The sequence below is a fragment of the Pteropus medius genome, unplaced genomic scaffold (assembly GCF_902729225.1).
Source record: "Pteropus medius unplaced genomic scaffold, Ma_sr-lr_union100, whole genome shotgun sequence".
NCBI classification, from domain to species: domain Eukaryota; kingdom Metazoa; phylum Chordata; class Mammalia; order Chiroptera; family Pteropodidae; genus Pteropus; species Pteropus medius.
The window spans coordinates 11,743,235-11,770,187 of NW_024354500.1; the positions used below are offsets into that span (position 1 = coordinate 11,743,235).

The 26,953-nt window shown below is 33.1% G+C and overlaps 1 protein-coding gene across 1 annotated transcript in view; it reads left to right on the forward strand.

Moving 5' to 3' along the window:
• Positions 1-26,953, forward strand: part of ME1 (malic enzyme 1) — a 144,590-nt gene that overhangs the window by 19,340 nt on the left and 98,297 nt on the right. The window contains exons 2-3 of the mRNA XM_039852868.1: positions 3,141-3,274; positions 7,243-7,392. Of these exons, the coding sequence (XP_039708802.1) occupies positions 3,141-3,274; positions 7,243-7,392 (284 nt within the window). The remainder of the gene's footprint in view (positions 1-3,140; positions 3,275-7,242; positions 7,393-26,953) is intronic.

A 26,953-nucleotide genomic window follows, 5' to 3' on the forward strand; every position in this document is an offset into this window, starting at 1 on the left:
CCTTTGCAACAATTGTATGTTACATCACCTTTTAATAAGGAGAATGTATGAAGATAGCATTTCACTGTCAGATTTTAGGCATAATTGACTTGTTTATAAATTTCTACAGAATGTATCTTTATGAATATGTCTCTCAATAGGAAAAAATGAAATACAGAACCAGTTTTATTAAATGGTTCAAAATTCCACTTATTTTTTCTCCGAATACTCTTTGGGAAGCTGTAGGTTGGTAGTAATCACATTGATGTGTCATTCTTAAAAAATTTGGTTTAAATTAAATGCCACATAAATTTTAAATTTTCAGGGATTTTAAGATTTAAGTTTACTTATTCATTGATTTAAAAAAACTTATAAAGGATAGTAATAGAATATGAACCCAATTGTAAGACTTTAAATCGGCCCACTTACCTAGATTTTTTGTTTGTTTGTTTGTTTTGTTTTTAAAGAGTTGAATTGGCACTTTACTATGTCTTGGGAAATCTAGGCAATAGTATATGAGAGTTTGTAGTTAGTAAACATCAAAGGATGTCAGAAAAGAACCAGATGGCATTATTTACATGGCTAAGATATGAGAGACCTATTAGATTTAAGAATTAGTTTCAGACCAGACATTGGAAAATTTATGTGAAAAGATTGGCTAACTGCACCAATAAATTATTGTTAAGTTCCATTATTAAGTGAGTGAAGGAACATTTGTTAGTACTTCTGATAATAAACCTTATTCTCAGAATATTGATATTTTGATTATTATTTTTGCAGGCAAATTTTCAAGGCATAACATTCAGAAGTTTACTGTTTCTTTACATATATTCATGTGTATTTGAGATTTTATCTTTAGCCTACATTTTTTCTGTTTTAATTTTACAAATTTTTCATTTCAAGTTAGAGAAATGTTTTGTTATCTTTTTCAGATATATTACTGTACATGATTCTGTTTAATTCCAAGAAGTTATTTCATGACATTTTGTTTAACTGATTAGTCTCCCCAGTTATATCTTTAATAAGTGAAGTATACCTTCTATTTTATAGTTACTTTTTTACACAAATATTTCTTTCTAGTTGCTTTTAATTTTAAATTCAGTTTTATCAGAATTAGTATGCTAATCAGTTTTCTGAGCAGCAGTTTGCTTTTTTAATTTTATGTTGTTTTTAAAATTTTAATACGTCTCTAAAATTAAATATTTAAAACTTTTTATTGTTTATGCAGAGAATTACTGACATCTCATGTCAGTTACTGTTCTAAGAACTGAGGATAAAGCAGTGAAAAAAAGACAAGACTCTTTGACCTAATGACATTTACATTCTGATAGGGGGACACAAACCACAAACAAAAAGGAAAATGGCATGTAAAAGGTTCTGGCAACACTACAAGTGTATCCTGGTGCGTGCTGATACTCCTAGGCAAAGAACTGACAGCTTGCACCGGTCTGCTCTTCTCCAGGCATCCAGGATAGGGTGATTGATTCAGGCACAGTTGGATATACTAGATTATTCTCTAGGAAAGGGACTGTCCTACTGCTGTCCACACATATTGGAGCTCCAGAGGACTCCTGAGTACGTAACAATGGGAGCTTTAGCAGTCTTGAGATTGGCTGCTATTGGAGAAAAACATCTTGGAATTGGACACCAGCCATGCTGATAGCACTTGGAGACCTTTTGAGAAGTCAAGATTGTGCACAGCTTCTTTCACTGGAGGTTCTGGAGCCACTGGTCCCAGCTAGTTCTTGTAGGCAACTTAGCACCACCAGAGGTCATTCAGTGGACAAATCTATTTGACTTTCTTCAGTCTACCTCTCTGACCCAGAAATCTAATTAAACATAAGGCTTTTTATCAGGGACGTGAATTAATGGGCCTATCTATATACAGAAATAGAAGAAATAGAGAGTAGTTAATCCATTGACCTCTTTCACCTACTTCCTGAGGTTGAACATGTTCATTTCTTAATATATCAGAGTCTGTTAACCAAATTATCTGTCCTATTCCGAGTAATAAACTTCCCCCAAACTCACTATCTAGGAGTCACTCACTATCTTGCCACCATAAGACAGTTTCAGTGGCAGAGGAGGATGGCTGTAGAAACACCCAATGTAAAGTTAGTGAATACATTCCTACCCATCCGGGTTGTCTAAGAAACATCAGCGGCAGTCACAATGAGTGAACCTGACCATCATCATGTTGGTACATTTTTGCCAGACGCATATGCATAGCAGTCACGATCTAGTCAGAGAGGCCTCTTGGGCTTCAGTATCTCTAGGGGGAGGGGGAGACCTTTCTCTAGGGGGACTGCTTAGTCCAATCTCCAGATTAATGACTACTGGGGTTTCTTTGCTATTACTACCCCATTTATTATATCCTTGCAAGACTTTTTGCACCAACCCATCAGTTCTATTTATTTATTTTTTTTTGTTTTCAAGCATCATAGTTTCTTTATTTTTTTTTATATAGTCAATGTTCATGTAAACAAATAATATAGGTATAATAATGAGGCCTAATGGACATACTGGGTGGGTCTGGGAAGGCTTTAGAGAAGAGAGAGCATTTGAGGTAAGGCTTGAAGGGCAGAGAAGCAGAAAAGACATTCTTGACCATGGTGTCATGGAAGAATAAAAGGGTGTGGTATGTTCAGGCAGTAGTGAGAAGTTTTGCATGATTAGAAGTATATAAGAATAAATGTAGTAGATAACTTGGGAAAGGAGTGTTGGAACAGGTGCTTCAATCATGTATAAGGCATTTCCTAACCTATTTTATAGGGAGAAGCACAGCAGGTTGTAGGTGACCTACTCACATTCATAATTTTAAAATCTCATCATAACTTCTATTAACTTTTATATTTGATGATATGATATTTATATATTTCATAAAATATCCCTCAGATATTTTTCTCCTATCTATTACCTAATTTCATCTTAGCAATATGAGTGTTACAGATCTGAAAATATAGTATTCTAATATTTAAAGTTGGAGAAACTGAGGTATTAAGAGATTACCTGACCTACTCACAGCCAAGTGCCATGTTTAACATAATGCCAGATCTTCTGATTCTTAATTCCATATACTTGTTGGATTTTATTTGTGTAAATAAATGCTTTTTTGTCTTTTTTTCCCCTCAAATGATTGTTTTTTTTTTTTCTCTCCATAGGACTTGGCTTTTACCCTGAAAGAGAGACAGCAATTGAATATTCATGGATTATTGCCACCTTGCTTCATTGGTCAAGATATCCAGGTCCTTAGAATAATAAAAAATTTTGAGCGTCTGAACTCTGACTTCGACAGGTAACACATTCTTTTTTATGTTTTTCTAAGGCAGTTATAGCTTACTTTTTATTAGATGGGAAAGTGAAAATGTTTAGTGATTTGGAAAGAGTAGCCAACTCTGACAATTTGCCTTTAAATACAATGATGTTTTTTAAAAAATGTACCCCCTGTAGGAACATTAAATAAAATAAAGTTTTCTTTTCTAAACCATATCCTCAGAGACTACTTTTCTTTGTGATAAAATTGCTCTTATAAAGGTGAGTTATCAGGAAATGCCGTTCTAGACAGAGCAAAACATGTTAAAGTAGCTTTTAGCCAGACTGTAAGTACATTGTAGGTAAAACTGCATTTTTCAACTTCTAGACTTGATTCTAATTTAGGTCACTTACTTTGTTTAGAATTCCATTTCCATGTTTATACAAAGATAGAGGTAACATTGTTCCTTAGGTTGAAATCCTGGCTGTATCTCACTAGCAGTGGGGCCTTGAGCAAACCACTACAACCACTGTCAGGTCTACTGTATATGTCTTGCCCTCTGCCGTTGACTGTGCCCTTTCTTATTAAGGCACTGGAGTTCTCTCTAAACCTCAGAGTTTTCATTGTGGGTTGAAGAGAATAACAGTTATTTGAAAATACTGTTGCGAAGGTTAGAAGAAGTAGCTAACCCAATATGTAGTAAGTATTCATATTCGTCAGGGTTCTCCAGAGAAACAGAACCAATGGAATGTGTGTGCGTGTGTATCTATCTATCATCTATCTATCTATCTATCTATCTATCTATCTATCTATCTATCTATCTATCTATCTATCTATCTATCTAATCTATCTTATCTACCTACCTACCTACCTACCTATCTATCATCTATCTTATCTACCTACCTACTTATTATCTAACTATCTATCTATCTATCCATCCATCATCCATCCATCCATCCATCCATCCACCCCACCCCCCCACCCCACACACACACATATATATCACATCTTGTTGGATAGAGATATATATTTATTTCAAGGAATTGGCTTACATGACTGGGGAGCAGCCTAAATCTGTAGGTAGACTGGCAGGCTGAAGACCAAGGGAAGACTTGCAGTTCGAGTCCAAAGGCAGTCTGCTAGTAGAGTTCCTTTTTCCTGGGATGTTGAAGAGAATTTATAACAATAATAATAATAGAGTAGCAATCTGAATTCCCCTTGGTAGGCAGGGTCAATCACTCCAGCCAGCACAGTAATTTCCTTCTTTGCTTGTTAATTCAGAGCCATGTGGTGCCCATAGTGGTTAGTGGCAGTCTTAACTTCCAATTCAGTGGAATCATTGCCTCGTAGAAAAATTCCTTACTTTGGAACTAAGACTTTTAGGCCAGCAGAGCATAAGGTCATGGGGACAGGAAGCAGAAATTTTGCTAGTAGGTCACTAGGAATAAAAGTGAGTGGTGCCACTTTCATTTTCACCCTTTAGTTCCTGGACTTGTGAATCTCGGCTATAGAAGAAATAGCACCATATCGGACACTGATTCAGAGCATTCATAGCCCCTTGGAGAACCTTGACCCAGCTTTGTAAGGTATTACCACCTAGCTGGTGTTATAACTGAATCTTTAGAAGGCCATTTCACCATTTATCAAGTCAGCTGCTTCAGGATGGTGGGGAAACATGGTAAGACTAGTGAATTCCATAAATATGACCCAATGCCACACTTAATTTGCTATGTAGTGAGTTCTTTGATCAGAAGCAATGCTTTGTGGAATATCATAATGGGGATAAGGCATTCCGTAAGTCCACAGTGGTAATTTTGGCTAAAGCATTGTGTGCAGGGAAGGCAATTCTATATCCAGAGTAAGTGTCAATTCCAATAAGAACAACACTGCCCCTTCCTTGATGGAAGCAGTCCAATATAATCAACCTTCCACCAAGTAGCTGTGAAATGGTGCCGTATCGGGCACTCAGTGTTAGTCTCTGGCAGATTGGGTACTCGGCAGTATCTATAGCCAGGTCAGTCTTGGCGAGTGGAAGTCCATGTTGCTGAGTCCATGGATAACCTACATCTCTGCCATGGCCACTTTTTTTCATGAGCGCATGGGTGATGACAGGGGCAGCTGGGGAAAGAGGCTGACTCATTTATAAACTCTTTCACAATCCCTTCATTTGTTCCTTAAGTCCTTCCTTCAGCTTCTTACATTTTTACTTTATATTCTTTTCCTGGACTATTTTATCGACTACCTCCTAAGAGCTGATGACTTTCATATTTTTCCCATAAACTGTTCTTCAAAATATATTGAGCATCAACTCAGTGTCATGCTCTTTTAGATATTGGGATTATAGACAATGATCTCTGCCCTCACTGAACCTAGGTGAATTATTTTTAAATATTATGAAAAAATAATAAATAGCAAAATAATAAGTAAATTATTTAATATGCTAGAAAATGATAAGTATTAATGAAAAAAACGAAAATGTAGAGTAGGGTAAGGGGGAATGGGAATGCTGGAGGTTGGTATGGCCAGTTTGCATTGTTAAATTGGGTGATCAGGACAGACTTCATGGAGAAGGTGACTTATGAGCAGGTAATCAAAGGAAGTGAGGTTGTTATTCATGAAAAATTCTGGAGAACAATGTTCTTTAGCGGGTATGTTCAAGGATCAGCAGGGAGACCTGTGTCTGGAGCAGAATGAGGGGAAGAATGGTAGGTTGGAAGAGGAAGTTAGTGAGGTAATAGAGGACAGATTATGTACGGCTTCGAAGGCCACTAAAGGTCTTTTGTTGTTATTCTGAATGAAAAGGGAAGCCATTCAAAGTTTTGAACAGAAAATCAACATGGTCTGAGCTATATTTCAATAGGACTGGCTGCAATGGTGAGGACAGAATATGCTGGAAGAGTATTTAGGAGACTATTAAAATAATCCAAGCAAGAGATGATGGCAATGCAGATCTGGGGTAGTAGTGATGCAGGTGTTTAGATTTTGAATATATGTTGAAGGTAAAGCCAACATAATTTCCTAATATATTAGACATGAGTTTTAGAGAGCTTTCATAGAAGAAAAAACAGTAAAGAAATGGAAAACCAATGAGGTAGAAGGAAAACCAAGAGAATATGATGGCCTAGAGTCAACTATTGAGCTCTAGGGAATACCCCTTGTGTAAAATGTTCTGATAAGTAAAATAAGGTGAGGTATGAGAATTGATCATTGGGTTAAAAATGATAACAGACATCAAATCAATTTTAGCGTGTCTAAAAGTCAGCACCTTCTTCCCAAATGTTAATGTTTTGGGTTGGTAAAACCATCCATTTGCCGAGCATTAAAATTCCATATCTCTGGCACCAAGTCCTATGCATTTTCAGCTATTCCAGGCAATGAGAATCAGTCCAGAAAGGCTTGTAAGATTGTTAAATACAATTTGAAAGATTTTTTTTAAGTTGTACCAAGCAGTTTGAGTTTTATTCTATAACCCGTTGAAGGTTGTAAGTAACATCATAAGGTTAATTGCAGAAAGATAACTCTGGGTCAGAAATGCCTCTAGAAAGAAAAAGACCATTTGATACAAACAATAATAAAAGTCTCTTGAATGTGTCTACCTTAGTAATTTTTAAAGTTGATGTTACATTCCTTATTTTCTGTTTTGTTATTTCCCTTGGTTATTTAGCACTGCAAGTTAAAAAATGAAGTCTTTGTATTTACTTACTAAGTTAATGCTTAAGCTATAGTGGTATTTTCATCTGTCTTTCATTTTTAAACAGGAATAAAGTCTTTCACATATTAAATAAAACTGCTATTTCAGTGTCATGATTTTAATGTTTGAATGACACTAGTTTATGGTTTTTCATTCTTTGTGGTGTTTAAGAACATTTCTAAAGTCTTTTTTGATCAAGTGTTTCCTATGTGACCTAAAAAATACTTCATACTTTGTCGAAAAATGTTTAATTTGATTTCTAAGCAGCCATTTCATGACTTTGTTGGACTATAGACCTCATTATGTCAAATTTCCACAGGTATCTTCTCTTAATGGATCTTCAAGATAGAAATGAAAAGCTCTTTTATAGAGTGCTAATGTTTGACATTGAGAAGTTCATGCCTATTGTTTATACCCCCACTGTGGGTCTGGCTTGCCAGCAATATAGTTTAATATTTCGGAAGCCAAGGTATGTGAACTTTTATTTTAAATATAACTTGTCATGTCTTTATTTTTTATAAAGGTTTTGCAATAATTAGAAAAATATTGAATTGAATTTTGGAAAATCTAAATCAAACTTTATTTAAAAGAACATGGACTATAAACATATATAACATTAAAAATATTTTCTTTCTTGATTTAAGGTCATGAGAAAATATTTAAAACCAATTTAGATTTCTTTTTATAGATAATCAGTGAATTTGTTTTTTATTTGGAAAGAATAATTTATCATAATTAAACTTATCTTTGAGATGTTAATTGCCACTATTATGTATATGTTTTACAAATTGAAGATTCCAAATTTTTCTGAAAATAGAATATTATTTTTTAAATTCAGAGTTGGCTTTAAAGTAGCTCTTTTGTTGATTTCCCTTAAGTGAAATAGTAGTCACCTTGAAAGATGAATAAAAATAGAATACAATTTTTCTGAATCTGTAGCTTTACTTTATTCATTATATTGCTTTAAATATTTTTGAAGCAAGGAACAATTGAAATAAATATTAATACTTTTAACACCAGCAACAGCAAAAGTTTAAGTTGAATATATTTGAGCTACGTAAAGTTCTGATTTTAAAGATAAAAAGAAATGTTTATAAGATTATACCACAAATATAAAAGCCTATTAGAAGTACTGTCATTGAAAAGAGTATTTCAGAGGTAATATCTGGAAGTTAGAATGAATATGTGGATTTCACATAGATAGATGGATGTAGTGGTAATATTTAGCATACTTGTGTCACATTACCCTTTGTATAAAGAAAAGAAGAGTTAGGAGAACAAGAGTTAGAATTTAGCTGGTAAATGTATTGTGATGAATATTTTTGGGGTAATAGAGTATATTTTTTAATCATAGAAATAATAGATATTTATTATTGAAAAATGAGAAAATGCAAATATACAGAAGGATGAAATATTTTAAAAATACCTTATATCATCATACCAAAATTCTGATACACATAAATTCATACTGTGTTCCTTATAGAAGGAATCATGCTGTATAAACTTTTTTATCTTATTGTTTTCTCTGAGTGATACTTAACATCTCTCTATTTCTATAAAATATACATAAGGAAAGAATCTTAATAAAAATATAATTGCATAAACCAGCTATTTTAAAACTTGGCTGTTTTAAAATATAAAATATTTAAGCATATTTATTGAAATTCTTACTTTTCTATTAGATACTGAGAAATGCTTACAACCATAAGAAATGTGGAAGAGCTTATCTCAAAAAAAGCATTTTTGAGTTGAAGTTGACACAGAAATCTCGATAGCCATTATTTTTGAGCACTTACTATGTACTAGATGATTTTCTAAGGGCTTGAGATACATTGATATACGTGTAAATCTAAGAGCAGAAGAGACAGACAGGGAAATAAAAAATAAGTAGGTTGTCTAGTGTGTTTGAAGGTACTAAGTGTTATGGAGAATAAAAGATTAGAGCAGGGCAAAGGGGATCCAGAGTGTCAGTTGCTTTAGCGGGGTGGGGGTGGGGGGCATTTACAATTTTAAATAGCAATAATGTAGGCCTTATTGGAAGATCATCTGGGAGGAGTGAGAAGGCTAGTCATGTGGATACAAGGGGAGACATGTGGTAGGCAGGAGAATAGTCAGTGCCAGAGCCCTAAGTGGGAACATGCCTGGAGACCAGGAGTAGCATAGAGACCAGTGTGGCTGGAGTGGAGTGAGAGAGGGGAAGAGTAGTAGATGAGGTCATAGATGTAAGATAAATAAGAATGTACAAGACCCGTAGTTTCTTGTAGGCTATTATAAAGAACATTGGCTGAACATTACAGAACATTACTGTTAGTTAAATGGGTAGAAGAATCAGGTAGCCTGTTTAGCAGGCTATTGCAGTAAACCCAATGATGGTGGCTCAGATTAGGGGTATAGCAGTAGAATTAGGGGTAAGAGTTCAGATTCAAGATAAAGAAAAAGAAAGTCACAAGGATTTTTTGTTGGATTGGAGGCTTCCTAGAGCAGTGGTGAAACGCATGGGCTCTGGACTGCCTGTTTTACTTACTGGGTTTATTTGTTTTATTCTCGAATAAATTATTTAATCTTTCCGCGCTTCAGTTTCCTTCTCTGTAACATAGGATTATACTATAGACCATCATCCTTTATTCACATTTTTTAAATCTAAAACTTTGAAAACCAAAACATTAAAAAAATCTCATTTGGGAGAAAACTTGATCTATCTAAGTCTATGTGGTGGCAAAACTTGAACTGAATTTATATATGAATATTTATAGTCTTTACCTGACTTAATGTCATTGTTTTTCTTTAGAACTATTAATGTATTTGATTATAGGAGGCTTTATTGGAAACAAATAAGTTAGGTACACAGGTAAGTAGCTAGCTAGCTAGATAGAGGGGAAGAAAACCATGAGGTGGGGAGGAAGTGGGGTAAGAGGTAGGAGAGTATGGCAAAATGCTCTCAAATGTTGAATCTCGGTGGCGGTATTTTTTGTATTATTCAGTTTTTCCACAGTATTTGCAATTTAAGAGAGGAATGCTTTTCTCACAGAAAAAGTAAAATTTCTAAAATAATTTCTGTATGATCTCTTTATGGCAGTTTCCTGTCACATTTATTTTTAATATGTATATTTTGTTAAACTTTTGATGATTTTGAAATTGTTTAGTAGAATAATTCTCATGGATTCTCCCATAATTAGAAAAAAGGAACTTGTTTGTAATGTGTTATGTGATATAAATTTAGACTTTGTATTTAATTAGAAAGGAAACTGTGATTATCTTTGAATAATAATGATGGATCTTCCAGGTGTCATTAACATATGCACTATACTTTTTTATTTTTAAGCCAGAATTTACAAATGTCTATTTAAACCTTTCCTACTGCAATAGCAGGTGTTCTAAGACATTCAGGAAGTGAACAGGAGGACTATACTTATATTTAGTTTGTGGATTTAGCAGTAGCAATTAGCATAATAAATGAAAATTAAGGGTTAATAGTAAAATTGAGTATAATAACAGTTGCAAACAAGTATATCTTTTGATCTCATGCTTTTTAATATATCTTAATGATCTGATGTTTTTCTATGACTAGATATTTATTTTTCATTTTGAATATGACATTACAATCTGGCTAGATATCCAAAAATAAATTCTTACGTGAGTACCTGTACTGCCAATTTTTTTTTCTAAGGTATGGAAAAAGGATGCTGGAATATATTTTTTCCTAACATGCTGGAATATCCATTTATTGGTTTTGTATGGAATTTCTGTTTTCTTTGGCATAGATACTTTCTGTGGGTTTTTCACGATATCATGGATAATCATTTTTTAAGAACAGTGTTGAGTTTGCTTGATTTATCTTGTTTCCATGTACCCGTAACATTTTAGTTTTTGCAGATCCAATATATGGTAGTACAATATACTTATGTTAGCATACCTAATTGTGGCTGATAGGGGTGTGAGTTTTAGAAACTAGAAACAATTCTTTGTATTTTTTGCAGAATACTGAGTTTTCTGAGTTTTCTGTGTTACAAAAATAACTTGTATTCTGTGACTCTTTTTTAAAAGAAATGTTTTGTGAAAACTAATAATACAGGTATATGTAAAAGACAGCTAAAGCAGATTTCTATTATTTCTTTTGAAATATTTCTACCTGATATATTTTACATTGCATTTTCCAAGAATCATCTCCCATCTCTTATGAGTTTTTATTAGCTACATATAATTTTATCATGCCATTTGCAATAAATTACATTCCTACTTTTGATATTTCTAATGTTCTATGAAAGTACTCTCAGTCTTTTTTGTTGGCATTTTACTATTCATTTAGTCCTAACTAGATTGAAAGCCTTTATAGAGAAGGGATCATATTTTATAAATTACTGTATTTCTCATCCTATTTAGGCTTAGTGCCTGGTTGGTGCTGCTGAATTAATATATGTTGTTTGCTACCTCATAGAAATAGTAACTTAATATTACTCTATTCATCTACTCACATAGAAAACCATAAAGTATTGATAACATCCTTTATTTCTCCTACTGTTTAAGCATGTTATTCTAACAGGTAAATTCTCATAAATAATAGATCTGAAAGAAATTGTAATTATGCCAAGGAATCAGGCAGTGAGAAAGTAAAATTTTAATTAAATATAGACAATACAACTTTAAACACATATTATACTCCTTTCAACTACTCATCTTTATACAGTAATTTACGGATATGAGTTTTGCAAAAAGAATGAGGTAATACAGTAGTTTGTTGATGAGTTTTAAAAAAACTTTACAAAGTCTGATACAACTTGTACCATTGATTGGTTTCCCAAAAGTTATGGTTAAAAAAGTGTCAGTGCTCAAATAATTGGAGAGAGCCTGAATTAACTAAAATTAAACAGGATTCTTTACTGTAAGATTTCACAGAATAATACCTATTTTTTTTCAAGTTTTTGGAGGATTAGATTTAATATAGATAATATACCTAGCATAATTCTTGGCACATAGTAGCTATTCCCAAGTAGTTGTTATTACAACTAATATTATAGCTCTCAGGTTTCTTGATGACTAAATGGATGATGGTACCTACCATTCACCAAGTTTAAGAATAATGGAATATGTTTGTAAGGGAGATAGAAAGTTCTTTTCAGGACGTGTTGAGTTTTAAATGTCTTTGGGACTTCCAAGTAGGGGGTGTCTAGTAGGTATTTAAATGTATGGACTTGGAAGTTAGTAGGTAATGTATTTAAAGCTCCTAGTATTTAAGTTACATTATATATGCTCATAAATAGTATCTGTTTTGATTTTGACAGTGATGAAGATTAACAGTAAGACTAATTGTCAAAGAGAATAATTCATTAAGATGTTTTATTTTTTTAGTTTTATTCTTTCTTGGAAAATTCTTAGGGCAGTGCATAAAAGGAAACATTAAGATGAACGAAAACAAAATACTAAAATAGTTTTTCTACATTTAGTGATTGTGGTATATAATCTTTTTAATATGTTGCTGTATTCAGTTCGCTGGTATCTTATTTAGGATTTTTGCATCTGTGTTCATGAGAGATATTGGTCTGTAGTTTTCTTTTTTTGTGTTATCTTTACCAGGTTTTGGTATCAGGGTAATATTGGCCTCATAAAATGAGTTGGGAAGTATTGCCTCCTCTTCGATTTTTTGAGAGTTTGAGGAGAATAGGTATTAAATCTTCTTTGAATGTTTGGTAGAATCACAGATCCTGAACTTTTACTTTTTGGTAGGTTTTTGATGATTATTTCAATTTCCATACTGCTCAAAGGTCTATTTAGATTTCCCAGTTCTTCATGATTAAGTCTAGGAGGTTTGTATATTTCTAAGAACTTGTCCATATCTTCTAGGTTATTAAATTTGGTGTCAAACAATTTTTCATAGTGTTCTTGTATGACCCTTTGTATTTCTGCAGTATCTGTCATAACTTTGTCTCCTTCATTCTTGATTTTGTTTGTGTCCTTTCTCTTTTTTGTTTAGTGACTCTAACCAGAGGTTTGTCAATTTGATTAACCTTCTCAAAGAACCAGCTCTTTGTTGCATTTATTTTTTCTATTGTCTTTTTGTTTTCAATTTTATTTAATTCTGCTCTAATTTTGATTATTTCCTTCTTTCTGATGATTTAGGGTTTCATTTGTTCTTTTTCTCGTTTTTTGAGATAGGCCTGTAATGATATGAACTTTACTCTTATTACTGCTTTTTCTGTGTCCCAAAAGTTTTGATATGTTGTTCTTTCTTTTTCATTTCTTTCTACTTATCTTTTGATCTTTTTATTTCTTCTATGACCCAGTTATTCTTCAGTAGCATGTTGTTTAATGTCCACGTATTTGTGGTTCATCCCGCTTTCTTTTTACAGTTGATTTCCAACTTCAAAGCCTTATGATCAGAGAATAGGGTTGGTGCGATTTCAGTTCTCTTATATTTGCTGAGGCTAGTTTTGTGTCCCAGCATGCAGTCAGTCCTTGAGAATGCTTCATGTACACTACAGAAAAATGTATAGCAGCTGTTTTGGGATGAAAGGCTCTGTAAATGTCAATTATGTCCAGCTGTTTTGGGATGAAAGGCTCTGTAAATGTCAATTATGTCCAATTGGTCTATTGTGTCATTTAAAGACGTTATTTCCTTATTGATTTTCTGTTTGGACGATCTGTCCATATCTGACAGTGGGGTATTTAGGTTCCCTACTGTGGTAGTGTTTTGGTCAGTTTCTCCTTTTAAGTCTGTTAGTAACTGCTTTATATATTTTGGGGCTCCCTGATTGGGAGCATAGATATTAATAAGTGTTGTCTTTGTGATACATGGTTCCCTTTCTCATTATGAAGTGTCCCTCAGTATCTCCCTTTACCTTTTTTATCTCGAAGACTATTTCGTCCGATAAAAGTACAGCTACATCCACTTTTCTCTGAATGCCATTTGCTTGGGTTGTCATTTTCCACCCTTTCACTTTGTGTGTATATTTTTCTTTGGAACTGAGGTGTGTCTCTTGAAGGTCAGATTTTGTTTTTCAATCCAATCTGCTACTATGTGCGTTTCTATTGCTGAGTTCAGTCCATTTACATTTAGGGTGATTATTGAAATACGAGGTTTTCCTGTAGCCATTTTATCTTTTGCTTTCTGGTAGCTCAGTGTGTCCATTGCTTTTTTGTCCTCGTGTTTCTCTGTTTTTTTCTTTTGGTAGGGTTTTATGGATTTTCCCTCTGGTCCTTCCTGTTTTATGTTATATACTTCAGTTCTGAATTTTTGGTATGTGGTTACCATTATTTAAAGGATAGTTATGTATATACAGTTGTCTATTTTCTTCTGCATGTGCCTTATCTCCATTCCTCTTTGCGAATTTGGATCTTTGCTCTCTCTTATTTTCTGTTATTGTGATCTCAGATTGTCCCAATGTATGCTGAACATTCATTTCTAACTTGCAATCACATTTATCTTCTTAATATTTAAGTTTATAATACCCTGTTATTAATAAGATTTGCAATATCATGCATTGTCTATCTACTAGTTGTCTTACTCATAATTGTATTTTGTTTTTGTCATTTTGTTTCAGATGGGCTGACCCCTTTCAATATTTCCTGTAATGCAGGCCTTGTAGGGGAAAATTTCCTCAACTTTTGTATGTCTGTAAAGGTCTTTATTTCTCCATATCTAAAGGGAAGCTTTGCTGAATATATTATTCTTGGCTGGTAATTCTCTTCAGTTAATAGTGTGAATATTTGGTTCCACTCCTTTCTTGCTTGTAAAGTTTGTTTTGAGAAGTCCAAAGATAGTGTAATAGATTTTCCTTTATAGGTTACTGTCTTCTTTTCTCTAGCTGCTTTGAAAATTCTTTCTTTATCATTAATTTTTGACAATTTTGGTATAATGTTTCTTGGAGAAGGCCTTTTAGGTTGAAATAATTGGATGTTGTAACTTCTTGGATTCGAAGATCCAGCTCATTCCTTAGAATTGGGAAATTCTCATCAACTACTTGAATATGTTCTCTGTTCCCTTCTCCTCTTCTTCTCCTTCTGGTATACCCATTATTTTTATGTTGCTTTTCCTGATAGTGTCAGATAGTTCTTGAATAGCCCTTTTTTTTTTTTTCATTCTCAGGTCTCTCTTTTCTTCCTTCTGAGTCATTTCTAGATTTCTGTCTTTGATATCACTGATTCTTTCCTCCATCTGGTCAGCTCCATTTCCTAAGCTTGCTATTTTATTCTTCATCTCTTTTAATATATTCTTTGTCTTTAGAAGTTCTATTTGGTTCCTTTTCAGGGTTTCAGACTCTGCCAGAAAACTCATTTTGTTGGTCTGTTTTGGTTCCAAGCTCTTGGAATTATCGATCAGATGTCTTTTATCTCCTTGAGTTTTCTCATTAGTACAGTCCTGGAATCTCTGTCATTTAAATTACATATTTATATGTCTTCGAGCTCATTTTCTGAAGATTTTTCTCTTTCTGAGCTGCCTTGTCACCTTGGTTGTCCATAGTGTCTGTTGGACTATTTCTCTGCCTGGGCAGTAACAGGAGTATACTCTGCTTTTTTCCAGTAAGAAGATTTATTATATAGAGGCCTTTCTTTAGCTTGTTGCTAAGAAGGTGTTTTTCTTTTGATTTCCAGTAGCTGGCATCCACCTCTCTTGGATCTCTGCTTTGAGGCTACTAATGCTTTTGATCTCTCTGGCTGATTTACTGAACATTCAAACTGCAACCAGCTACCCTTGGTCCTAGCCCATGTCTGTGGTATCAGCCTTGGTTTTTGTTACAGTACCAGTTGTGCAAATTCTCCTGGGGCTCCATGGCTCTGGATCTGGGAAGATATGGGGTGGAGGGAGGGCATGCTCTGGGTTGGTAGGTGGACGTTGCTGCTAGGCCCTGTGTCAGCCTCCTGCTTTGCAGCTGCGGCTGCTAAGATGCAGCTGTTGCCCCTCTGCACCTTTTGCTCTGATCCCTGGCTCCGCTGCGTGGAGCTCACTGATCCCTCAGACAGGGCTTTTGGGGGAACCAGCCTCAATTTCTTCCCTTCCCCTCCTCCTGCAGGGAGCTCTGGCTGTGTGTGGCAGCCTCTTTGTTCCTCCTAATCTACCCCCAAGCCTTTCACAGTTCCAACCTTTTGAAGCTCTTATGCACAGATCACTCACTAAGACATGCTTGTATGCAGGTTAGCTGTTATTTGTTGACTTTTAGATGTTCAGCTTATTTTTAATTTAAAGGGGGAGATCCAGTGAGATCCCTCTCTCTGCCATGCTTCTGATGTCGCTCTAACTTATCTATCCTATTTTAAAATATGACAAAAGCATTAGACAGTAGAATTTTTTAAAAAAAGACATGATACAAGTTAGATGAACTGTCTGGACTATTTCAAGTCTGTATCTTCAATTGATTTTTTTAGAAATGCTTATTTGCAAAAAGTTGATTTTCATTTATTATAGAGATTTAGATGATTTCCTGAACTACTAATTAATTCAAGTTAACTGTTTTTTTCTGAGTAGACTAAATGTTACATTTATGAAAATGTATATGTGACTTTTGTTAAATAGCAGTGCGGTAGAGTATCCTCTGTCTTAAGTACTAGAAATTCAGTGTGTGCCCAGAAGTAGTTTAAAATACCAAACTATCTTTTTTCCTAAGTATTGCCTTAATTAGGAAAAATTTGAAGAATGGAAAAAATGTATGAGTTAAACATTTATTCTTCATATCAAAACTAAGGATTGTCTAAATTTATATGTAGACATATAAATCTCTTTAGCAAGGCAGTGAAACATATCTTTTACGGTAAAAGACCCTTAAAAGTATAAAGTAACAGTTCATCAAGTCTCCATATTCATATAGAGACATAGATGTGAAAAACTTAAATGGAAATTTAAGTTTAGGATCCAGAAATAACTGACACAATCTGTGTGGCACACCCAGTTGTTTTAATTTAAGTTTACACATAGCATATGGAGAATTAAGAAAAAATGCCAAGTTTTATCTCAAGTAATATTTATGACAGCGTATTAATTGGGGCATTATTATGTATTTTAAAGAAGGATTATAAACTCCCATTGTCATTACTAAAACTAAAGAATTTTTAAAAAGAGAGAGAATAATTATTTGCGTCAAATGCTCAGATCACATCTATGTTTAGTTTTGGATGCCATATTTTTGAAAGATCATTAGCAAACTGAGATATATCCAGAGAAGAGTAATCAAAGCAGTGAGAGTTATTGAAAACTTGTTATATGAAAAAGAGTCATGGGAAATAGAAATGTTTAGCCTAAAAGAAAAGACTTGTAAGGGATATAGTTAAAAAGACTTTCATGTGAAAAAAGAGTATACTTGCATGGTATATATAGTCTTAGAATGTAGAACTAAAATCAGTAGGTGGAAGTTATTACAGGGCTATAGATTTAACTTCAACATGAAGGAAGATTTCTGGTAATCTAATTGACATTGGAATAGATTTCTTTATTCCTAATCATTGAAAATATTTATGTTGTTTGGATAATGATTGGTCATACAATTAATGTGATTCTTGCATTGGGTGTGATTAAAAAATAATTGAATTCTAAGGTCACTTTTAACTAGAAAATACTGTGAATTTTTTAAAAAACAGCCTACAGATGAATAATTCCAGGTATTTGGAACATCTCTTAAAGTATAGCTAACTCACACCTCATTTCAAATAACAGTGTTTTCTAATTCAGGTTTTTAGTAAGAACTTTTAATCACAATTTTAAGAATTATTTTAAAAATAGATTTTCAAATAAATTATTTAAACAGATTTAAAGTGATTTGATGATGCATCTCATCAGAATTCCTACTTCATCCCCCAAACAAACGCACTAAAACATGTCAGTTTCCACAGCTGTATCCTGGTTATAATGTTTTAGTTTCAGCATTCTTCCAGTTTGAATGGATAAAAAGTTTAATGTTGATGTTTTCTCATTTAAAACAATCGCATTCTGATCTAATTTCTAGTTTTTGTAGCTTTTCTGTGTATGATTTTAAACTCTCATTTACTTTTATATGTTTTCCTTAATTTAGTTGCAGTTTAGCTAGTTGAGAAATTATTATGAAGAATTTTCTCTGAAGCAATGCTTCCACCCTTCCCCACAGGCCCCTGCTGCCCAAACCAGTAGTTGAGGAGAAATAGCCAGGTTAGAGTTTGCTTTTATTATTTTTTTCAAAATTTTCTACGTGCTTTCTAGGTATAGTTTTGAAAATTTGAAGATTTCTTTTCATCAGGTTTTTGGACACAATAATCTTTATTTAATATGGTTTAAGAATTCTTTTATGTAACTAAAATGTTGATATTTGATCCTAGTTAATTTTATAGTATAAATTTTAAGATTTATAAAATATTTGATAGAATTACAAATTATGTACAATTTTAACATCATTGATAGATTTTGTGACATAATGAAACCAATTTTACCATGGGCTAATTGATAGAAACAGTTAAGTTCCTTTGGCACATCATGTTAAAACAAACGATGCTGAATAAAACAACATTGAGGAACTGCTGTAATTACCTACTTAAAATAAATCATGAAAGTTATTGATTTCATTTCTTTCTGAGCAAAGAAATTTCTCTTTTAACATTATAAATCCTAATTTCAGTATATTGTTTTGTGGCTGAATGACATTTGTAATAATTTGGAAGATATCATATTTTACATATTTTAAAAAAGTAGTACTGCCTTGTGAAATAAAACATTTCATTATGAAATGAGGTAATTTATTTTAAAAGCTGAATTGTGTAAGTATATTATTTCCTTTAATGGAAGAAGTTAATTTTTATTGACAGTCTGCCAAATAAATGCCATCTGTCTGATGAATTCAGTGTTACCTTAGGATTCTTTCCCGTGTTTTCTACCATGGAAAAAAGTACTCTGGATTTTAACTATCAGAACAACATTTGTTAATTTGTACTTAATTGGTATCATAATACTAGTTTTAAAATTAATAAATGAAGAGCTTATCTAAAATTATTTTTATGTACATTTTCAGTTCATATTTATTTGCAAACAATAGTTGAGTCGTGGTGTGTGGAGATGGAATCATAAACATTGGGTAGTTGTTGATTTTTTTTAACCCATTCATTTTATAACTAAAAATAGTCATTCCAAGGAAACTCAATATCACCTGGGTAGTAAGTACCAGAGTTGGGACCTGAACTTGTGTTTTCTGTCTTCTACTCCTCTGTGATAGTGTTCTACAGAGAAACAAAAACAATTGTGTGTGTGTGTATGTGTGTGTGTGTGAGAGAGAGAAGAGAAAGATTTATTTTAAGGAATTGGTTCACACAATTGTGGAGGCTAAAAGTCCAAAATCTTCATGGTAGGCTGACTGACTGGAGACCTAGGAAAGAGTTGTTGCTGTGGTTTGACTCTGAAAGTAGTCTCCTGGTAGAACTCCATCTTTGAAGAGGTTACTTTTCTAGTAAAACCCTCAGCTGATTGGATGAGGCCTATGACATTATGGAGGGTAATATGCCTTACTCAGATTCTCCTAATGTAAATGTTAATCTCATTTAAAAATTATTTTCACAGAAATATCTAGAATAATGTTTAACCAAATATCTGGTTACCATGCTTAGCCAAATTGACATAAAATTAACCATCACATCTTCCCAGACCAAGGTTGAATCTTCTTATCTTACATTGATTATGTTTTCTTCTTTGGGTCTGAGTTGTTCATGAAAGCAGTACTCTTTAGATAGCTTCTTGGACCTTTTCTCATTGACCAGTATGTGTTCTGATTTGCAAAAGCTAAAAATCATATATGTTATTTAATTAAAATTGTTCTCTCAAATACTAGAATGTTTACATATAAAGAATTTCATATATTGTTTTCTAGAAGAGCTTAATCCTAACAGATACTTCATAGACTCTTGTTCAAATATGCTTTCACTTTAAAAAGTTTCTAACACTAACTGATTTATTGGCAGTAATTTCACATTTAAACCTAGTTTTAGAAATTGTCAAGTAACATCATTGACAACCAAGTTCTTCCAGAAGGTTCTTGCTTTGTTTTCTTCCCAACTCCGCCAATTCTTCAAAACCTTTTTGATGGTTTTCTGTGTTCATTATTTCTTCTCTACTTCCTTCTTTAACAGAAATTTATAGAATGCCTACTGCATGCCAGACACTTTACTGATCTGAATGTAGGTAAATAAAAGACATATTTTCTGCCATTGTGGAATTTACAGGTAATATTCAAGTGAACAAAGGAATACATGAGTACAGCTTGTTGTATTGTGAAGGAAATGAACAGAGGATAGTGATAAAGAATAACAAGGGAATTTCTTTTCATACTGTAGTCAGGGATGTGTCTCTAGGGAGATGGTATTTAAGCTGACACTGAAGGATGAGAAGTCACCTTGCGAAAACCAAGAAAAAAAGCAGCATTTGAAGCTGAGGAAATAGCATGTTCAAAAAGTCTAGAAGTGGAGAGCTTGGCATGAGATGAAGTTTGAAGTAGTCAGAACTTTTGTGGGTCATGGTAGAGTCTCATTGTTATTCTTAATCTGTTTGAGGAGCCACTGCATTTGAAGCAAAGGAATGATGGCATCTAGTTAAAGTTTTAAAAAGTTACAGTCGTCCCTCCTTGGGTTTTGCTTTTCTCGGTTTCAGTTAGAAACCTGTGGTAAGTCAGGATCCGAAAATATTAACTTTCAGAAATAAACAGTTTATAAGTTTTAAATTGAGCACCATTCTGAGTAGTGTGATGAAATCTACATCATCCTGCCAGGGATGTGAATCATCCTTTTGCCCAGCGTCTCCATGCTGTATATGCTCCTTGCTATTAGTCAGTAGCCATCTTGGTTGTCAAATCAACTATTGAGATATCTCAGTGCTTCAATTCAAATCACCCTTATTTTACTTAATAATGGCTCCAAAGCATAAGAGTAGTAATGCTGCCAATTTGTATATACCAAAGAGAAGCTGTAAAGTGCTTCCTTTAAGTGAAAAAGTGAAAGTTCTCGACTTAATAAAGAAAAGATTCGTTTGTTGTTGCTAACCTGTATGGTAAGAACGAATCTTCTATCTGAAATTGTGAAGAAGGTAAATGAAATTCATGCTTGTTTCACTGTTACACCTCCAACTGCAAAAGATGCAACCACAGTACATGGTAAGTGCTTAGTTAAGATGGAAAATCCATTACATGTGTGGAAGGAAGACATGAACAGAAATGTGTTTCAATTGTCAGCAACATGTTGTGCCAGAAAGCATTGAGCCTGCAGAAAGACTCCAGCAAGGGATCTTCTTAAACGAGTGACAGCAAGCCATTTATTGCGTAAGGGATGGTTACACAGATTCAGATATAGGTTCGAACTGAAAAATATGAAATTACTGGAGGGAGGGAGAGAGAGTGAGAAAGAGAGAGATCATATTCACTTAATTTATTATAATACATTGTTAGAATTCTTCTATTTCATTATTAGTTATTGTTAACCTGTTACTGTGCATAATTTATAATGTTGGCTCCCTTTCCATTAATACTAATAAATTTCAGAGGATTTGATCCTCTTAGGATCTAGAGCAAGGAAATCAAGCAAGGCTATAAGCTAATACAGTCACCAGTAGCAGTAACCAATTCACATGAGAATTATTCCACAGTCTCTTCGTTCTGCAGTGATATCTGTCAGTTGGTGAGGTGACGTGAATAGAAACACCTAGTATATTTACACTGATCCTGAAAATACCAGCTGCCTAAGAATTTCTCAAGCTTGCAGACTTAATACAGTTCATGTATAACTCAGGTCAATACTCTTATGATCTTTTCTTTTGTCCACTGCACAAATCCATCCTGGACCAACCTTTTCTTCCTCCTCAAGGAAGAGCCAGCTAAACCATATTTTACTCTGCCACCAACGCATCTCTGTGCACGTATTTTTTAAATTAAAATATTAATGTGGGGTTGGAGTTCTATAACTGTCCGAACAGTTTAGTCCCAGCTGGGCCTTCTACTTCCTCAGAGATTAACTTCAGCTGTGTTCTTGGCTCATCTCATTCTTGTGGTTGCAAGTATGTAAACACTTCCGCAGCCTTGTCCCCCATATTTCATATATTCCTCTTCATGTCTCCTGTGAATTCATTGGCTTTACATTTTATTTCTATGAATTAAACCTACTACATTTCCCCTCTTCAACATATTTTCTTCTTAATTTGTATAACTAAATGCAGAGATTCACTCCACCCACTAAAATGTCAGTGCTCTCTAATGTTGTTTTCTTCTGAGTCCTATTTTCTTTTTATTTTGTTACTCCCCAGCCTAACATTCCAGTCTCCCAGTTTTCTTAACTTCGTAAGGTGCAACTCAGTCTACTCTGAGTCATCCAAATGAGACATCTTGGAGATATTCAGGATTTTTCTCTCTTCCTTTCCTTTTATGAGACTTGTCAGATTTTACCTTTTATTTATCTACTGAATCTCTCTCATTCATCTAATATCTATGTCACTCTTAGATTAGGCTGTTTTCATTTCAAAAGAGAGTGGATTTTCAAAAAGTGATGTGTAATTATGTCACTTTCCTGACTAAAGTCATTGAATGCCTCCCCATTTCCCCATCATAAAATCCAAACTCCTTAGCATGACATTCAAGGATTTTTGTAAGCTGTCCCCTTTCCCTGCTTCTGCTTTCATTGTTACCCCTTTCTTATACTTAACACCTGGCACTCCATCCCAAGGTGAATGTCTTCCAAACTCATAGGCGTTTTCAGTCTATGTCACATTGACTTAGAGTAACTGACTTTCTTTTCTGTCTCTTTTTTTTGAGGGTAGCACCTTTGTATCCTTCAACGCCACTCCAAAATATAGAACTACCAGACTTTGTTGAGTGGATAAATAGGCAGTAGAGCATGACAAAGTATGTATTTTGGACCTGAAGAGGCTTGATTTTAATCTCTTCATTGCTTCTTATTAACTATGTGATGTTGGATTGATAACATAAATTTCCTGATCTTTAGTTTCCTCATCTATAAAATGAATATTGTATTATATTTAAATAAGATTATCTTTCTTAAACCTGTATCTTTTGACAGGCGGTATATAGCAGAAATTAAAAACTGATTTATCTGAAGTTCAGATGTACTTATAGTTCTCAAATATCAAGTTCTTAACTTATAAAGCTGAAATTTATTATCCTAAGTACTGAAACTTAGTTTAACGCTATAATTACAGTAGTTACAATTAGAAGGTAGTTAGTTATAATGTTATAAAATGTACTTAGTAAAATATAAGAATAGAATAGGATAGGTATCATATGACTCATGAACTCATATTTTTTAGGATTATAAGATTTCAAAAAAACTATATAAATAAAAATTATATATGTCAAATATTAACGATCTTAGATGTTAGCAAATCAAGACTCATGTAAGAATTACTGAAAACATGTTTTTATAATTATTCATAGAACAAAAAGGAAATTTATATGTTATTCTGCCTCACGACCAGTATTTTATATTTGGTACCTCCAAAGGAATACAAGTATTTCTGAAGACAGATGGAAAGTGTTAACTTTAAGCAATAATTTAAACTATATAAAGTTTCTCAAAGAAACCCTCACCCAGAAAAAAATCTATTTATTATTGGAGAGTTCTCTTTTTTCACATAAGATGAGCTCACTAATTTTTCCAGTAAGATAAATGAGATACTGATGCTGCATACTTCTTTTTGCAAAGATTATTTCTGTATCAAATTCAGCTTCTAATTTATTATCTTGCGGTTAACAGACATTCCTAATACCAAGTCTTGGACATGGCAACATGGTTTTTTTTTCCTTTGTTATTCGTCATTGTTTCTCATGTAACAAAATAGAGGACACAGTTCAATAAATGTGAAGTTGTACCAATGAAATGCGTTTTGTTGGTGATATAAATAAGGAAGTAATTTGAACACTGTATATGTAACTCAATAACGTGAGCAACACTAAAGAGTGTATGTGCATACATACATATATATAAAAACAGCTTCTTTTATTTGGAAGGAGATACATGCTCAAAAATAAATAAATAAAAACCCAAAACAATCCCAGAAGACAATCTTCTTCACTCCTTTCCCAGAGAAAACCACCAGTGACTATGATGGGAAGAATTCCTCGTGGTTGGAGAACGGATGAATAAGTTGCTGGGAGTCTTAATTTATGTATTAGGCTAGTTGAGTCATTTTAAGAAACTTTTATATGAAGGATTTCTGTTGTTCGAGTATCTGCTAAATGCTACATTGAATTTATATAAAACTTTCCCTCATACTTCCTCCCAATCAGTGGACAAATATTAATATCTGAGTAGAGAATACACTTCCCAGTTTGATACTTTAGCAGTACAGCGAACTATTCTTAGTGAATTTTATTTTTGATTTATTCACCCTGATTTAAAGGCATTTGTAACTTTTTATATTCTGTGTTTATCAAGGTTCATGTGAGAAAGAAATGTCTGATAGAGAAGGTTCTTCTGTATCTTTCATTAAAACTTATATTGGAAACAATGTTTAATATATCAGTCAATGTCTTTTATATAGATACATTTGATAAATTTGTCTCAGAATTGAAGAAATGCTATGCCTTTTCTTTGTCTTTATTAGATGCAGTGGTATACTTCCTTTATAAGAATTGAGAACTAACTCTATTTTCATTCTTGGGCTTTGTCTATATTTTGTGCTCAATTGCAGTTTTCTTTAGACCACTTCTTTGCTGTCCTCACCCCCTGTTGTATTAATTCTGTTTAAATGAGTCTTGCAAGCCCAAGTTTTACACAGTCATCAGGCCAAGTGGAAAGCCCATATTCTCTAAGAAAAATATCATCTTACTTCTCCAGAATGGGGTGGCCTCCTACAGCCCAGAGAAAACAGTAAAGCTTGCTTTCTGAATCTCTGTGCTTGTTATTTTTCTATGATTTGAATGCTTACATGTTTTTTCTGAATCTATAATGTATCAGTTATTGCCTCAAACCTTTATTTAGTGAAAACATTTATTAATTTATTTATTCGGTTTTATTTTAGTTTAAAAGAAAAAAATAAGAACAGAAACTTAAAAACATTTCAGATTTTTTTTTAAATCCTTTCTAAGCACCAATTCCTTTGTTTTCCCAGACATAAACATGTGACATAGTTAATTAACAAGATCTTGAGGGAGAAAGATGGCTGAGATCCCAAAGGCTTTAAATATTTTTCTTCAAATAATTCTTCACCAACCTATTGCCTCTCCCTGTTAAACTAATTTGTTAGTTATGTATTTTGGAGCTTAAAAGATTTAAATTCTTTGGGTTGCCAATAGACTGACAAATATTAGGATAAATTTAAATATTTCCAACAACTATATTTTTGTCTTCGGTCGCATGCTTACGTGTAATTGTAGTAATTTCATCAATGCCAAATCATTTTCTTTTGCCATTCTGAAGAGACATTCTTGATAGGAACCTAATTTTTTTTCCATTACTTCATGTCATATTACAAATGGGCCAATGTATAACCACACCATTGCGGGTATTTTGTAGCTATTCACAATGTATGGAAATCAAATTCTTAATAAGAACAAATTCTTAATAAGAACAGTTTAGAAATAGTAAAAAATAATTTTCAAAATTCGTGTTTCATCTTAAATATAGTAGAAACTATTTTTTAGATTCAAAAATCATTGCTAATCTTTTATTGAAATACAGGTATTTTTGGTATGCCACTCAACTAGTTTAAGGATTTTGCTCAGTTTTATGGGCAGTCACATTTAGGAACAACTGTTATTTAACATTGAACTTTTGCATCATATAGTGAACTAAGATGGCACATCTGTCAACATCCAGGAAAACTCATGTGCATGTTTATTACTGTAGATCAGTGATCATCATATTACTATGCTTGCAAACCCCTTAAGAAAATTTTGAAAAACTGCATATGCTTTGCCTTTATTAACTTGATATCTAAAAACTTTATCATACATTTGAATGGCTGCAAGGAATGTGGTTTCCAGCATATTTAAAATATAGACATATCAAAATATCTTTCACTTAAATGTATTCCAAGGAATATAATCTTATATATTCTATTATCCATTTAAAATATACAAAAACAAATACTTCTCTAACAGAAATATTGTAATGTTCCTTTATCTCTTTGAATTTTTATTTTAATTTCACTCCTGTTTATGATTTTTTTGCTAATGTAATACATTTTAATGGTTGAAACTCTTATTGATTAAACATTATACTACTATGCAGCAAAGCTCTGTATATAAAGTGACATTAATGTTTTTATTTTGTAATTAAGGTTTCAACTGTTAAAAATTTATATTATTGAGATTATTACTACTATACAATTGATCTAACAACATATATGTGTGTTAAATTTTTATTAATCATTTAACATAAAAACAATTCTATTAGAAATGGGTCATTTAATGAAGGGGAAATTTTTTCCCTCCCAATTCATGTATATCTAGACCTATATGTTACTTATGGGTAGAAGAGAATGTTTGGCATCAGTTTTATTCATGTTTTCTGCATATGTGAATGTGCTGTAAAACCTTATTTATGCGAATAAATATATGGAACTGGAAAGAATTTTGTTATAGCAGTATCACTTAATTCTTTGAACTCTTTCCAAATTATGTGCCACAAGTCACATAGAGCTATATCATGGAAATTTATTTTCAGTGATTAGTCAAATGACAACTCAATTACATACTTTTTCAAAAACGTGGAGGACAAAGAATTAGAAACCACCTGAATTGCAACACATTTTGTTACCCAATTATAAGGGTCATAACTTTTTCATTTTCTGAGAAGTATCCTGAAAAGTCTTTACCAAGTTTTTCCAAATGGCCACTAATATCTGTTAGTCTTTCACTTATAGGAATTTTGTTTAACCTGATATTCTCAGAAGGGGTTGGGAAAGTTGAAACTTAACTGAAAATTAATTTCAATACATCTTTAACAGTACAGATTTTTCCATTTAAATGTGTATATCTTATAATTTATCACAATCTGGAAGTTGTAGATTTAGCTCATTCACTTAATGGAAAATGCTTACCATATGCCCTAATTGACCTAAACAGTTCTTTTATCACCTATTTCAGTCAAAA